The sequence below is a fragment of the Mauremys reevesii genome, linkage group 7 (assembly GCF_016161935.1).
Source record: "Mauremys reevesii isolate NIE-2019 linkage group 7, ASM1616193v1, whole genome shotgun sequence".
Taxonomy (NCBI): Eukaryota; Metazoa; Chordata; order Testudines; family Geoemydidae; genus Mauremys; species Mauremys reevesii.
In genome coordinates this window covers 105989708-106006659 of record NC_052629.1, presented here as the reverse complement: position 1 = coordinate 106006659, position 16952 = coordinate 105989708, and the positions used below count along the sequence as shown (strand labels likewise).

General features: G+C 45.9%; 1 protein-coding gene across 11 annotated transcripts in view; it reads left to right on the top strand.

Annotated features, from left to right (window-relative positions):
* UROC1 (urocanate hydratase 1) overlaps positions 1 to 16952 on the top strand; it is a 102894-nt gene that overhangs the window by 38677 nt on the left and 47265 nt on the right. For 10 of the 11 annotated variants that reach the window (XR_005601246.1, XR_005601244.1, XR_005601245.1 and 7 more), the window contains 4 exons: positions 2281 to 2411; positions 12475 to 12522; positions 13740 to 13833; positions 14963 to 15022. Coding sequence is in view for 8 of the 11 variants with exons in the window: in XM_039547106.1 (XP_039403040.1) it covers positions 2281 to 2411; positions 12475 to 12522; positions 13740 to 13833; positions 14963 to 15022 (333 nt within the window). In the remaining 3 variants the exon portion in view is untranslated. The remainder of the gene's footprint in view (positions 1 to 2280; positions 2412 to 12474; positions 12523 to 13739; positions 13834 to 14962; positions 15023 to 16952) is intronic. The other variant, XM_039547107.1, reaches the window with a different exon arrangement.

Below are 16952 nucleotides of genomic sequence, written 5' to 3'. Positions count from 1 at the left end.
CTCTAATAGACCAGAATGTGGAATACATATTGGCTACATGATTTAACAAAACATTAAATAAAGATAATAGCTTATGTGTATTACCTTTCTTCTCAAAGGATACCAATGTGCTTTGCAAACTATGGGCAACATCTCTGCAGGCAGAGGGAATACAGTGCCTTAGCACAGCCTGAAGAGTTTTATTCCATGTGCAAGAATCAGTTTAATATGAAAATACACCCACCACTGGAGAAAATTGTAGCAAATGCATAATAATACATAGCAACACACGCTGCTAGCTTGGGATGGAAAGTGATGAGAATACTTATCCAACTGGAACTTAGGCAGGAAGACTCTTAGGCAAGCAGCATGTAATGTGATTTTGCCCCTGACACAGGGGTGAAAACCCTACTCTTATGGAACGTGCCATGAGATCTTCAGTGCCCACCAGCGGCTAGGACCGCATTGTTGTCATTTCTGAACAGTAGCTCCCTTGGCAGCACAACGCCCCCTAGCACAACAATGGAGAATTGGTTCAGTACTGACTTACAAGAAAGAACACTACTTACGTCCACAGCCACTTCCTGCAATTGCTGTTGTTTCGGGCTAGCTGTGCTGAACAACTGTAAAATAAAATAACTCCACAAAAATATAGCTTTAAATAACCTTAGCAATTCATAGTTTGATTTTCTCACTGATGGAACAGTAATAAATACCTGATAAGTATCAAGAACAGTATGTGTGATTTGCCTAAAATGCCACCCACCTGTGACTATTTTGGTGTTTAAAATTTCACATAAAATATTCAAAATTTTGTACGATTTCTCTCACTCACGTACAATGTTGGATGAAATGGCTTTATTCATTCCAACAATTAATTTTCCAGTAATTTCAAAATTCTGTATGTTTTACACATTTTTATATGTTTTCCTTTACTGAAAAATAGTCTTATTTTTTCACATTTTTGTTCAAAAACTGGTCCATTTTTAATTGAAATTGGTCCTGGTTTTACCTAAATAACATGCATACCTTAGTGAGGTTTTCTGTGAAAATTAGTCCATTTTCCAGTTTGTAAGGAATGTGAAAAACCTTGAATTTACATTTCATTATGAGGATTTCACTAACGTCTAGTGGTTACTTTTAATGGGAGAGATCCTACAAGAATCCACTATCAAGTGTAGGTATCCTGCTACGAGTATACTCTGAATGAATTTGATCTTTATGCAGAGAGCTAGAACAAGACCTATGCATCACTTAAATCCCATTAAAGTCCTATTTTGAGCAAACCTTCTGCACATGGGCAAATTTTGCACATAACAAATTGAAACTGCCTCATGTCTACCATTGTTTCACTCCCTCTGTGGGATTGTCCCTAAAAATTCCACCATCATAACTTAACCTACAGAAGCAAAGAACAAAGATAAATAAAATGTGAACATTTTCTTCTGTAAAGGGTTAGAAATGATGGGCAAACATCTTTAGAAGAACTAGGCACATGAGTATTCATGGCTAATCTTTACTTGATTTACATACCATACTTACATTAAAATTAATGGGAATTATATGTGCACATTGAGAAGATAAAAAAGACCAGAAATTGCACCAGACTGCGAATGGAATACTGCCCATCATGGTGTTATGGTTATTTATTGAACATCTGTGCATAGCACCATATGCATGAAACTTGACCAAAAGTCTGAAGACGTGGTTGCTGCCTTTGAGTTGAGCTGAAGCTTGTTCTACTCCCTATTGTTGGGTTTGCTTAATAAATATGTTAGAGGCTCAGATTGTCTAGCCCAATCTAGCCCCTTTGTGCTACTCCAGAGGTGCAAAGGGGCTAAAAAACTGGCTGTAGCACCACAGTTAAGGCTTCCCCTGGCCTCAGGGAGCCCTCAACTCGTTTAGAGACAGCAGAGCTGTTTCCTATACCACTGCCTTCCTGGCCGAGTGTAGTGGGATGCCGGGGACAGGAAAAGAGTGGCCAGAACCCTACTGCCTGGTTATCTTCAGATGGCTCCTTTGCTGTCCTCCTCTCCCTCTACTGCTGTGGTTGGTGGAGACTGGGCGTAGCAGAGAATCTGAGCCAGAGTATTTTTCTGCTTGTGCAAGGATTAGGATGAAGAAATATCATCGGAAATGCTCAGCTTTCATACTTCTTGGGCTGTTATTCTTTTAAGGGCAGTAACCTTGAATACTCTTACAATCTGGGCAGGTTTCCCATCATATCTCATAAAGCTCATGTTGTTATGATAACCACCCACTTCGTCACCTTCATTTTACCCATGCCCTTTTCTTTGACAGCTGGCTTTGCAAAATGCCTTGCGTTATTTCCCACCCGAAGTCCATAAAGAGCTGGCGCTGGAATTTGCAGAAGAGCTCAAGCTGTATGGCCACATATACATGTACAGATTCTGCCCAGAAATTGAGATGAGGTAAGGCTGGGAGGGGACTTTTCAGAATTGCACTGACATGCTTGTTGTACTCTGGATATGAAATTCACTTCTGTGCACAGGGCTCGCCCAAAGCCTATGCCCCAGTGAGGCCTCACTTAAGCCCATCTAGAAACAGTGTCAAGACATATTAATGAAATGAATCAATCAAACGAATAAATATTGTGTCTTGTATGTAATTAGAAAACAGTAGCTTTGTTGATAGTGAGCTTCAGTCGTAGTTTTGGAATGCTGCCCCATAAGCTGCATAACAGAGGTTCTTCATACTCCGGGCCAGGGGCGGCTCCAGGCACCAGCGGAGGAAGCACGTGTCTGAGGCAGCACATGCTAAGAGGCGGCATTCTGTCCATTCTTGGGGCGGCACAGTCCAGGCAGCTTTTTTTTTTTTTGCCTCGGCAGTTCGGGTGGCACAGTCCAAGCGGCTTTTTTTTTTTGCTTGGGGCGGCAAAAATGGTAGAGCCGGCCCTGCTCCGGACTCTGTATTGCTCTCTAGCCACATGAAATTCCCCTTGGCATTAGTGAGCATTCCGCTGTCCAACAAGGGAAATATTGGGCACCCTTGTGGGTGGCCACTGGCTAGGCCCTCCCCTCTCTATCGCTCGTTATACTGTGCTCCTTATTTAAAAGCTGGTCTACTCTGGAGACATTTACTTCAGGCTCTTACAGCATCAGCTCGAGCTCCTGCAATGCTTGTAAAACGCTTGGGGTGAAATTCATCCCTGTGCAGAGAGACTGCACAAGGCCTATGCACCACTGAAGTCTGACAAACGCCCAAATTCAGAGGTGCCTGTAGTGTTTCACAAGCATCCGAAGTACAGTCCCAACCGTACGAGCTCTGAGTAAGTCTTATAGGCACTGCGGCTTGTGCTGAAGCTGAATTCTGTTGGCTGGCAAAACTCCTCAGTTATTATTTATAGACTGTACATTTCAATCCATAGACTGTTGGAATGTTGAAGCCAACCATTGGTGAATCAGTGGGAGAGGTCAAATGCCCTGAGTGGCTTTAGAGCCGCCTATTTGAGAGACTGGCTCTCTCCTCATGCCACATAAGGGAGGCTTCAGAGCTGGATCCCCCTTGATTTAAAAGAGAGGTAGAGCATTCTGCATGAGGGGCCCTCAGCTTTGGAACCTGCTGCCTGACCCTGATCTGAAATATGCTAGGTCTGTTGACATTTGGAGACTGCTGTAAGGGGCAATAAATTTATTCAAGCTTTTGGAGAGGGGCAAAGGTTTGTGGAGCAGAGCAGTTTTGTTGAGGGCCTGCTGGAGTGTTAGCTGTTGTTTCTAGTCTGATTAATTGTTCTAATTTGTGTCAAACAAGGGCATGTTTAATATCTTAACAGAAATCTAAATAAATAAAACAAGTAACTATAAAGCACTCAGATTTGTGCAAACAACCGTGTCTCCACACTCTCAGCATGAGACTGAGGCGAAAGCCTGCAGACCTAAACTAAGACAAACTGCATGCTAAAGACATTGGGAGTTTTGTCTGACTAGGACTGCAGGATTGGCCTCTAGGTAGCACAAAGCACTGAACACTAAAAAGTTGGGGACGAACTCGCCCTGACTGGGATTAGATTAGATGGCCCACCAGATCATTTCCATCTCTAATGTCAGTAAGGCCTGGTCCACACTAGGACTTTAATTCGAATTTAGCAGCGTTAATTCGAATTAACCGTGCACCCGTCCACACCACGAAGCTATTTAATTCGACATAGAGGGCTCTTTAGTTCGACTTCTGTACTCCTCCCTGACGAGGGGAGTAGCGCTAAATTCGACAGGGCTATGTCGAATTAGGCTAGGTGTGGATGCAAATCGACCTTAGTAGCTCCGGGAGCTATCCCACAGAGCACCACTCTGTTGACGCTCTGGACAGCAGTCCGAGCTTGGATGCTCTGACCAGCCACACAGGAAAAGCCCCGGGGAAATTTGAATTCCTTTTCCTGTCTGGCCAGTTTGAATCTCATTTCCTGTGTGGACGTTGTGGCGAGCTCAGCAGCACTGGCAACGATGCAGAGCTCTCCAGCAGAGGAGTCCAGGGAATCTCAGACTAGAAAGAGGGCCCCAGCATGGACTGACCAGGAAGTCTTGGATCTCATTGCTGTGTGGGGCAATGAGTCTGTGCTTTCGGAGCTGCGCTCCAACAAACGGAATGCAAAGACCTACAAGAAGGTCTCCAAAGCCATGGCACTCAGAGGATACAGCCGGGATACAACGCAGTGCCGCGTGAAAGTCAAGGAGCTGAGACAAGGCTACCAAAAAATCAGAGCAGCAAACGGACGCTCCGGAGCCCAGCCCCAGACATGCCGGTTCTACGAGGCACTGCATGCCATTCTCGGTGGGTCTGCCACCACTGCCCCACCAGTGTGCGTGGACTCTGAGGATGGGATACTGTCGACGGACTGTTCCTCGGAGATGTTCGCGGACGGGGAAGATGAGGAGGATGAGGCAGTCGACAGCGCTTACAACGCTGATTTCCCCGACAGCCAGGATCTCTTCATCACCCTCACTGAGATCCCCTACCAACCCTCCCCAGCTGTTACCCTGGACCCTGAATCAGAGGAAGGATCAGTCTGTAAGTGCTTTAAACATGTTAATATTTATTTTTAATGGAGCAGGAATAGTTACTAGTTGAAAAGAAGGTCAGTATATATGGGGATGGAACAGAAATCCTCTTGGGAGATTTCCGAGAAGCTCTCCTGCAGGTAATCGAAAAGCCTCCGCATGAGGTTCCTGGGGAGAGCTGCCTTATTGGGTGCTCCGTGGTAGCACACTTTTCCGCGCCAGGCTATCATCAGGTACTCCGGGAGCATTGCCTCCACGAGCATGGCAGCATAGGCCCCTGGTTTGTGCTGGCTTTCACGCAGCATGCACTCTCTATCTGCCTCAGTGACCCTCCTCAGGGTGATCTCGCTCAGAGACTCCTGCATTTAATTACAGTAATTTGTGTACTATTAGTATTGGGAGTGCTTCACTATTCCATTGCATAACAATGAGCGTCACTTTACAGCCACGTGGTGGAGGCTGCAGAGTGGCAGCATACAGGGATCTTTCCCAGGGAACAGACGTGATGGGGTGCAACAGGGGCAGAGTTTATGCTTTCAGGATTGCCTGTAGCAAGAGGACAGTGGTATACATTGACTTTTAAGCAGCCAAAAGTTTTTGGCTTACCATGCCTGGCTGCTCCACGGATTCTGCTGTCCTGCCCTGCTTGTCTGATCTGCAGTGCAATCCCCCAGGCAATGAAAGCGAATTCCGAAAATTCGAACTTTCCCTGAGTGAGTGCTGTGCATGGTCTTGTTCACAGAGACTGACTAGACTATGTTTCTTCTTTGCAAAACTGTATCTTTATAAGGAAGTCAATCCCTTTTTCCCATCACACAGCTGCAACTGTATCCCGACCTGCTCCAGCATGCCCCTCACAGAGGCTGGCGCAGATTAGGCGGCGCAAGAAAAAGACTCGGGACGAGATGTTTGCAGAACTTATGGGCTGCTCCCGAGCCGAGGCGGCCCAGCAGAGCCAGTGGAGGGAGAACCTCTCTCAGCAGCAGCGCTCACACAGCGAACGGGAGGACAGATGGCGTCTGGAGGACCAGCAGGCGACTCAAACGCTGCTTGGACTAATGAGGGAACAAACGGACACGCTTAGGTGCCTTGTGGATGTTTTGTAGGACCGCAGGCAGGAGGACAGAGCCCCCCTGCACTGTATCTGCAACCGCCCTCCCCCGCCACAAAGTCCAATACCCCCCTCACCCAAAATAACAAGAAGGAGGTGCGCCAGGGGCCGTGAAAACTGTCACTCCACCCCAGCAGAGTGCTCAAGTACCAAAAAGCTCTCATTCGCTACATTTTGAGAAGTCCTTCCCTTCCTGGATCACCCAAGCCCAAATCCCAATTTCGTCCCCTCACTGTGTAGTTGATTATTAAAAATAGTTTGCTGTTCATTACTGTTTCCGTCATGTTTCTTTACAGAAGACTTTGTGTGAAGTGGGGGGAGGGGTTTGGTAATTGCATAGGACATTCACCATTACCTGGGTACAGACACGGGGCCAGGATCTACAGCAGGTCACACACACAGTGCAGTCACTAGGCACCCTGGTCAGTCTGGGAGGTGTTTTTCATGTTCTGTGCATAGGCGGCAGGTGCCCTGCTCCAGCTATATTTGGAGCTGGGTCTCTCCCCCGGCCCTGCCTGGATCGGGCCCTGGCCCCCACGGGTCTCCCCCCGCCCCGCCGCGCTGCGTACCTGCCTGACAGTAGAGCGGCTCCCCGCAGAAATGCTGTCTGGTGCCCCAGGGTCCTAGCGCCTGCCATACACAAATGGCAAGGCAGGCTGCCCTTACCCTGCCCTTCCACCATAGCCCTGAGCCTCTCCAATGCCCCAAACCCTCAGCCCCAGCCAGAGCCCTCATCCCCCTACACCTCCTCCCCCTTCCCACACTCCCCACACCCCTGCCTATGCCCCCACCCCAAGCCCAGAGCCTGCACCTCTCACCCCTTCCTTCACACCCACCTGTAAACGTCCTCCCCCCAGTCCTCCCCCACCACAAGGCCACATAGCCCCCACACACAGAGTCCCGAAAAGGAGGGATGGCAGGCTTCGTTGAAACAACCAGTCCGGCAGTGCAGACCGCTCTAGGGGCAGGAGCCTGTCATTCCTTGAGTGTAGAAGCAGTCTGTACATCACTGCACACCGTACCCACCACAGTCTGCATCCCTGTTTCAACCCTTTAACGCGAATTCATTAGTAAAGAAAACGTTGTTAATTAACAATATTCCATTAACTTTATTTTTAAACGTGTGTTGGAAGGGGGGAAACGTGGTGAACGGGCTATGTAACCGCAAAAGAAAGTCAACAGTAACTGAAAGAGGGGCAGGTTCAGCTTCTCTGTAAAGAACCTGAACAGTCACAGGTTACCCTGCAACCTGAGGAATCTATCTTTCAAAGCCTCCCGGATGCACAGCGCTTCCTGCTGGGCTCTTCTAATTGCACGGGTGTCTGGCTGAGCGTAATCAGCAGCCAGGCGATTTGCCTCAACCTCCCATCCCGCCATAAAGGTCTCCCTCTTGCTCTCACAGAGATTGTGGAGCACACAGCAAGCAGCAATAACAATGGGGATATTGGTTTCGCTGAGATCCGAGCGAGTCAGTAAGCTTCGCCATTTCCCCTTGAGACGTCAGAAAGCACACTCCACCACCATTCTGCACTTGCTCAGCCGGTAGTTGAAGAGTTCCTTGTCGCTGTTCAAGGCACTTGTATAGGGCTTCATGAGCCAGGGCATTAGCGGGTAGGCTGGGTCCCCGAGGATCACTATAGGCATCTCCACATCCCCAACAGTTATTTTGTGGTCCGGGAAGAAACTACCTTCCTGCAGGCATCTAAACAGACCAGAGTTCCTGAAAACACGCGCGTCATGAACCTTGCCCGGCCACCCGACGTTGATGTTGGTAAAGCGTCCCCTATGGTCCACCATTGCTTTCAGCACCATTGAAAAGTAGCCCTTTTGGTTAATATACTGGCTGGCCTGGTGGGCTGGTCCCAGGATAGGGATGTGAGTCCCATCTATAGCCCCACCGCAGTTTGGGAATCCCATCGCGGCGAAGCCATCTATGACGACCTGGACGTTTCCCAGGGTCACTACCTTCGAGAGCAGGAGCTCAACGATTGCGTTGGCTACTTGCATCACAGCAACCCCCACGGTAGATTTGCCCACGCCAAAGTGGTTCGCTACTGACCGGTAGCTGTCTGGCGTGGCAAGTTTCCAGAGGGCTATGGCCACTCGCTTCTGCACACTCAGGGCTGCTCGCATCTGGGTGTCCTTGTGCTTCAGGGCAGGGGACAGCAAGTCACACAGTTCAAGGAAAGTGCCCTTACGCATCCTGAAGTTTCGCAGCCACTGTGATTCATCCCAGACCTGCAGCACTATGCGGTCCCACCAGTCCATGCTTGTTTCCCGGTCCCAGAATCACCGTCCCATAGCATGAACATGACCCATTGCCACCATGATCTCCACGGTGCGGCGTACCGTGCTTTCTGAGAGGTCTGTGCCACTCTGAGACTTCATGTCCTCACCGCGCTGCCGGAGCCTCCTCGCCCGATTTCTCAGCATCTGACTGTTGAAGAGGTGTATGATAAGGTGCGAGGAGTTGACAACGGCCATAAGTGCATCAATGATCGCAGCGGGCTCCATGATCGCAGTGGAGTGCTGTGGCGTCTGTGCTGTCACTAACAGGAAAAGTGCGTGAACTGATTTCCCGCCGGCGGGAGTGACGGTGGAATGCTGACAGTTACCTAAGACCACCCTCGACACAGTTTTCCCCTCAGCATGCATTGGGGGGAAATCCCAGAATTCCAATGGGCAGCGGGGAGTGCGGGAACTGTGGGATAGCTTCCCACAGTGCACCGCTTCCAATTTCGACGCTTGTCCCGTTAGTGTGGACTCACAAAGTCGAATTAGTGTCCTTACTGTGGACACACAAATTCGACTTTGTAAGGTCAATTCTACAAATTCGACTTAAGTTGATTCGAACTACTCTTGTAGTGTAGACATACCCTAATTCTTTGATTGCATCAGATACTATTTATTGCTTGTTTATTTTTCATTTTCCATTTTTATAACAGTTTATTTGAATCTCAAAAATAGAAAGTCTTTTCTTTTCCACCTGGCACACTTTGTTTTCGTTTGTTTATTTGTGTTTCCTATGGAATGTGGGTCAGCATGTTTCTGTTTCATTAATATCCTTGTTCACATAGCAACATTCTTTGTGTTAGCAGATATCTAAGAATAGGGATTGTATGGTTGCTTATGGAATCAGTCCCCTGCGCTGAAGCAGGACTAAATATTATCTAGACCATCCCTGACAGGTGTTTGTGTAAACTGGTCTTTAAAACCTCTAATAACAGAGATTCCACAACCTCCCTAAGTAATTTGTTCCAGTGCTTAACTACCATGACAGTTAGGAAGTTTTTCCTAATGTCCAACCTAAATCTCCCTTGCTGCAATTTAAGCCCATTGCTTCTTGTCCTGTCCTCAGTGGATAAGGAGAACAATTTATCACTCTCCTATTTATAACAACCTTTTACGTACTTCATGTCCCCCCTCAGTCTTCTCTTCTCCAGACTAAACAAACCCATTTTTTTCCTTCAATTTTTCCTTGTAGGTCACGTTTTCTAGACCTTTAATCATTTTTGTTGCTCTCTTCTGGACTTTCTCCAATTTGTTCACATCTTTCCTGAAGTGTGGTGCCCAGAACTGGACACAGCACTCTAGTTGAGGCCTTATTAGTGCTGAGCAGAGTGGAAGAATTACTTCTTGTGTCTTGCTTACAACACTCCTGCTAATACATCTCAGAATGATGTTCGCTTTTTCTGAAAACAATGTTACAGTGTTGACTCATATTTAGTTTGTGATCCACTATAACTCTGGATCCTTTTCTGCAGGACTCTTTCCTAGGCAGTCACTTTCCATTTCGTATTTATGCAGTTGACGGTTCCTTCTTATGTGGAGTACTTTGCATTTGTCCTTATTGAATTTCATCCTATTTACTTCAAACCATTTCTCCAGTTTGTCCAGATCATTTTGAATTCTATTCCTGTCCTCCAAAGTACTTACAATCCCTCCCAGCTTGGTATTGTTGCAGGCTTTTTAAGTGTGCTCTCTGTGCCATTGTCCAAAACATCTTTGAAGATATTGAATAGAACCAGACCCAGGACAGATCCCTAAGGGACCCCACTTGATATGCCCTTCCAGCTTGACTGTAAACCATTGGTAACTACTCTCTGAGTATGGTTTTCCAACCAGTTGTGCAACCACTTTATAGTAGGTTCATCTAGGCTATATTTCCCTAGGTTACTTACAGTATCAAAAATCTTACTAAAGACAAGATATATCACATCTACTGCTTCCCCCCTTACCCACAATGCTTGTTACCCTGTCAAAGAGCATATTAGATTGGTTTAATATGATTTGTTCCTGAAAAATCTATGTTGACTGTTACTTATCACCTCATTATCCTCTAGGTGCATACAAATTGATTGTTTGATTATTTGCTCCATTCTCTTTTTGGGCACTGAAGTTAAGATGACGGGTCTATAAAGCCCTGGTTTGTCTTTATTCCCATTTTTATAGGTAGGTACTATATTTGCCCTTTTCCAGTCCTTTGGGATCTCTCCCATCCTCCATGAGTTCTCAAAGATAATGGTGAATGGCTCAGAGATCTCTTCTGCCAGTTCCTTCAATATTCTAGCATGTATTTTGTCAGACATCTAACTTGTTTAAGTAATTCTTAACTTCTTGTTTCCCTATTTTAGACACAGATCCTATCCCATTTACATTGCTAATCTCTTTGGTGAAAACTGAAACAAAGAAGCCATTTAACACTTTGGCCATTGCTGCATTTTCTGTTAATGTCTTTCCCTCCTCATTGAGTAATGGGACTACCTTGTCCTTGGTCTTCCTCTTGCTTCTAATGTCTTGGTCAAATGTTTTCTAGTTACGCTTTATGTCCTTAACTAGTTTAATCTCGTTTTCTCCCTTGGCCTTTCTATTTTTCTCCCTACGTGCTTGTATTGTTCTTATATTCACTCTTGTATTGACCTTGTTTCTACTTTTTGTATGACTCTTTTGAGTTTCAGATCGTTGAAGATCTCCTGGTTAAGTCAGCATGGTCTCTTACTGTACTTCCTATCTTTCCTACGTATTGGAATAGTTTGCTCTTGTCCCCTTAATAATGTCTCTTTAAAAAACTGCTAAATCTCCTGAACTCCTTTTTCCTTTAGACTTGCTTCCCATGGGATCTTACCTACCAATTCTCCAAGTTTGCTGAAGTCTGCCTTCCTAAAGTCCATTGTCTTTATTCTGCTGGTTTCCCTCCTACCATTCCTTGGAACAGGGGTAGGCAAACTTTTTGGGCTGACGGCCACATCCGGGTGGGGAAATTGTATGCAGGGCCAGGGCAGGGGTATGGGGTGTGGGAGGGAGTGCGGGGTATGGGAGGGGGAGCGGTGTGCAGGAAGGGACTCAGGGCAAGGGATTGGGGCAGAGGAGGGGTGTGGGGTGGATGAGGGGGCTCAGGGAAGGGGGTTGGGGTGCAGGAGGGGTGCGGAGTGCAGGAGGGGGCTCAGGGCAGGGGGTTGGCGTGCACAGGGGTGCAGGGTGTGACAGGGGGCTCAGGGCAGGGGGTTGGGTTGCACAGGGATGTGGGGTGCAGGAGGGGGCTCAGGGCAGGGGGTTGGGGTGCAGGATGGGTGCAGGGTGCAGTGGGGGCTTAGGGCAGGGAGCAGGAGGGGTTTGGGCTCTGGGGTGGCAGTGGCATGCATTGGGGCCAGGGCAGGCTCCCTGCAATCCTGCCCTGTCCCCAGCCCCGTGCCGCTTCTGGAAGTGCTGCGGCCCTGGCCATGCCTCCAGGTACCTCCCCAGAAGTTCCCATTGGCTGCGGTTCCCCATTCCCGGCCAATGGGAGCTGCTGGGGGCAGTGCCTGGAGGCAAGGGCAACGAACAGAGCCCTCTGCCCCCCCCCGCCCTTGCCCCCCCCGCACCTGAGAGCGGCGCAGGGCCCACGGCGCCATGGGAGGCAAGCCTGCGGGCCAGATCCAAAGCCCTGATGGGCTGGATCTGGCCCGCTGGCTGTAGTTTGCCCACCCCTGCCTTAGAATCACAAACTCTATCATTTCATGATCACTTTCAACCAAACTGCCTTCCACCTAACCTGTTCCTTGCTATTTGTCAGAATCCCATCTCGAACAGCCTCTCCCCTAGTCGCTTTCTTCACCTTCTGCAGTGAAAAGTTGTCTCCAATGCATTCCAAGAACTTGTTAAATAATCTGTGCCCTGCTGAATTATTTCCCCAACAGATGTCTGGGTAATTAACCACATCTATGATATCACATCTGTCTGAACCTCAGTGCAAAGTGTATTCAACTTTGATATATGTATCCAGTAATCTTATGTTGTAAAAAATTATTTTAAACTCACCCAGTACTTGCTATGTTACTCCCACAAACAAATGAAACCCCATACATTTTTAAAAAATGACTTTCCTTCTAGTTTGGCTGTGACTACAAGACATTTTCCTCTTTATCCTACAGAATACAGGTAAATGAAAGGAAATACACCCAAGGGGTGAGAGTAGCTGCTAAATCTATACAATACACATTTTCAATCTTGGGTCAGGAGTTGGTCAGCCAATGTCTGATGAATGTAACTGGCAGGTTTCATCTAAACCTTTCCAGATTAAACATCTTTCTGTATGAAGTGAAAGTCCGGCCATCAAGGGTCTTTCTGCAAATAGAAGAAAGACAGTTTAGACATGTAAAACATGTCACATTATCTTTCCTGCCAGAATGACCTTCCAGTGGCCATAACAATTTTTCTGCCTGTGGAATAGGAGGAAGCAAAACAATGAAACCTTTTTATAATGGTTACACTTTCTAATATTATCAATATTATTTGATTTGGGTTAACCCCCAGAGGCCCCAGACCCATTGTGCAGTGCCCTGTACAAGCATATAAGAAAAAACAGACCTTTCCCTGGATAGCTTACACTGCAAAGATAAGATTAGATGTCTTAGAACAAATTGGTGGGGAAGAGAGCATAGGGTAGCAATTAGACAATTACAGTAGTTAGCCTTGAAGAGTGATCTTGCTCTGAAAAGTGGCTCTGTAGAAATACCAGTGTGGGATTCTATGTACATTATGCCTCAGTGATTTCTGGATCAAAAGAAAATGTGGGTGGGTTTTTTTTTCGTAACTGCTAGCCTTGCAAATTCAACCAAGGAACGGAGGATCAAGCTGGATTCTTTTCTTCTCAAGCATGAGCAAAAATAATAGAGGTGGCGCAGGCCAAACTGTGCCCTCAGTGAAACCTGTGAAGCCCCATTGTCTTGTGCGGAGTTGCACAGATATAACTGAGTGGCCCTGTAATTGATAGAGTGATGGGGCACCAGAAATATCCAGTTGTCTTTGTGTTGGTTCTGCAGGGCTATCGGGAGTAATAAGAACTTGCGTATGTCAGTAAAGTTAGATCCCATTTGTGATTAATTGAGTCAACAATGAATAGTAGAAAAGTGCTGAATAAAACTAGTTGCAGATATTCTTGGATTAGCTCTGATCAATCTCAAATATGTTAACTCAATTTACAGAAGTCTTTTCAGGCTTGGGCTGTGTTTTGTTTTATTTTTTCTTTCCTTATTAATCAATATCTGCAACTCCGGGAAGTTTGGTGGCAGATAAATATTTCATTGGGTTTTTTTCCTTCTCTTTCCACGTGCTTAAGAAAAATCCTCCCTAATGTCTGTGTGTGTTTGTTTCAGAGCTTACCCCATAGAGGAATATCCTTGCAAAATCAAATCAGCTGCTGCAATAATGCACATGATCATGAATAATCTGGATCCCTCAGTGGCCCAGGTAATGTAAATAAAGGGATGGAAATTAAGGGATGGAAATTATTCACAAAACAGGAGTAAATCTACAAGTAATTCCCTCCATATATGCTCACATATAAATGGAGTATTTTAGGACCTGGGAAAGGTTTATGCACCACTTATTCCCATTTAAACACTCAATATAGGATTAAATGGGATTGAAGTAGTGCTGCATAGGTCTTGTGCTGGTCCTCCACACAAGGGTGAATTTCCTCCATAACATCTGTAGAGCTGGCTTCTATGTGGGTTAGTTAAATAGGCCATTTTCAGTATCTGCAGGAGAGTGTATGTACAGTGTGGCATGCCAAAATGATACTTTCTGTGGGACTGATCCTCCAAGGTTCCTGGGCATCTCCTGGGCAAGGTTCCTGGGCATCTCCTCCACTCCCTTTGGCTTCAGTTGGGGCTGAAGGTGCACCGTGTTTCTCAGGACTGGGATCTGTGTCGGGCTTAGACCTGCCGTCCCATATGCTGTAATCCTAATGACAGTGGGAATTAGGCATGCAAGAAGCATGCAGGGTTTTTAGATGGTAAAGTTATTCTTTTTATAAAGATCTTATCACCGACCACAATGTTCCTCAGAGTTTTCAACTCCTGTTGGATCACTCTGAGGTGAAGATTGTGACTACTGGAGTTCCTTTAACTATTTGACCTTTTTTATTAATTAGGCTCTGGTGTTCTGGAGTACTGGCGTCTGGAGTCCCTGGATGTTCAGTTTGGCTGGGGGGAAGGGGAGGGATTTTGGTTGTTCAAATTAATAGGCATTTGTATATGTCAGTAAATAAGGTAAAAGTATTGTCTCCTTCATCAAAGAAGCCCACAGTGGAAGCCAGTGAGTCAAGAAAGCACAGCAAGATGACCTCATGGAGGCTATAGCTCCCCTCTTGTGGAACTTGAAGGGTGATGCCTCCTTACCCCGTGGATACTGGGGATCTGCAGGCACTTTTACTATGATACTTTCTGATTTCAAAAGTCTAGAGAATGTTGATGCAAAAAATATAACACCGAGTTGAATTTAATATTAAATTAATCTCTGGGATTGTTAGAGGGATCACTCAGAAATGTTGCAGGGAAGCACTAGTTTTAATATAACGAAAATGTGCCCTTTTTAGTTTCCCCAGGAGCTTGTAACTTACGGAGGAAATGGACAAGTCTTCAGCAACTGGGCTCAGGTATGACATTGATACATTTGCAACTAGAGGTCTTGTGAAAAAGTAGATCAGATTCATATTTCACCCATCGGAACTCCATTCTGCTTAGGCAGAGTTTGTGACAAATTCTTGGCAGTCATTGTAATATTCCAAAACATCCTGTCTGGGTAGATGAATGCTGAGTTATGAACTGTAAAGATGTACAGAGCTTTATTTAGTGAGGAGAGCACATGCTGCCAAATAGGAATGTTGTGAAGATAATTGTGTATTTTAAGATAATTTCTTTTCTTTCTATTGTACATTTGCATGCACCTCTGGTTTGTTCACATAATTTTAGAGGCAAACTGCATCCTAATATGTAGTAGGATATATTTGTTTGTTTCTACTAATTTCACACTAGTTCGCACAACATGCAACTTAGTAGTAATGACCTAAAAAGCACAATCTTGAGTCTGTTTCCAACAATGTCAAAGAACAGCTGAAGACATTTCATAAGTACTAGTCGACCGTTTCTTTGTCCAGTTTAGCTTCAGGTTTGGTAACACTGCATTATATCTCCTTTGATAAAGAGGTGTGGTCGACGCTTGAGTCTAAATTCTGGGGCTGGAATGTTTAATGGATCTTACAGTCCAAATCTTAGACCTGGGGTCAAGGCCAGGTTTGCAGAACACACCCACATTGTCCTATAGCTCAATAATCCCGAGACATAATGTCAATTCCCCACTAATGTACAGATACCCTGCTCAGGCCATTGTCTGTGCGAGTTTGCTTTCCCAACTAGATGAGAAGATTTCAGAAGTGTCAGGTATTGTTCTACTCATAGAACAAGCCTCTCCATACTATATGTTGTCCCCGTTCTTCCCAGTAATGGCATGCAGTACAGTGTAGTTGTCTAACACAAACACTTTGCAAACACTGAAATTTGCACATGAAAAAACATTTCAAGGAAATCACTGACATCAATAGCATGGGTACTCGGTTACATCTTATACAAGGGCAATTTAGTCATTCAGAACCAGATTGGGTCCAGTTACTCAACAGGGGTGAAGTGGAAGAACATTTAATGAGCAACTCTCATGCCCATCAGCAGGGCACAAATGCAGTTGCTGTGAGCACAGAAACTGCTCCTTCCATGAATCCTCTGAGGCACAAGACACTCCAAAGGGGGCAGAGAAGTGAAAGGAGGAGGTGGGGCTATCGGCCTTCCTTGCTGCTGGTAGAGCTGGACAGGTGTGCAGGCAGGAATATGTTGCATCCCCTGGAAGGGATGTAGCATCAGGCATGCGTCTCCACTCACAGAGTGGAAGATCTAGGAGGGATTCTGGCTCTGGATTCCTCCCAGAGCTCACCTGAGGATGGAGCACTTTATTCTAAGGCTTCCTGTATCTCTCACAAACAAAAATACCCTTAAGACAGAAATGCATTGGGTCAGATATATCCCTGCTGAAGCTTCTCTCATTTTGGTCCCTTTTTTTTGTTTTTCACAAAATACATTAACTTACAGGTAAGGGAATATGAATGGTCTTGTGGTTATGGCACAGGTTGGGGAGATGAGAAACCTGGTTTTATTCCCAGTTCTGTAACAAACTCCATGTGTGACCTTGGGCAAGTCACTTGTGCCTCGATTTCTGAATCAATAAAATGTGGATTGTAGTCCTTACCCCCACCAAAGGGGCTTTTTGAGGTTAAATTCATTATAAATTACTTGTGAGACCCTGTTCCCGTTTTAGTGTGAACAGCACCTCCAGTTAAATTAGATGCATGCATGTGTTGTCAGAGGCTGGTGTGCCTCAGGGCAGATGTGAGACTGCAAGGTGAAATGCAAGCAACACAAAATTTGGTAACATTCTGTTCTTTCTCTAGTTCCAGCAGTCCTGTCCAAATTAGATAGAGCTGTGAACTGCAGGAGTTTCACTGCAGAGCAAACAATGCTTTTTTGTTCCTGGTTACT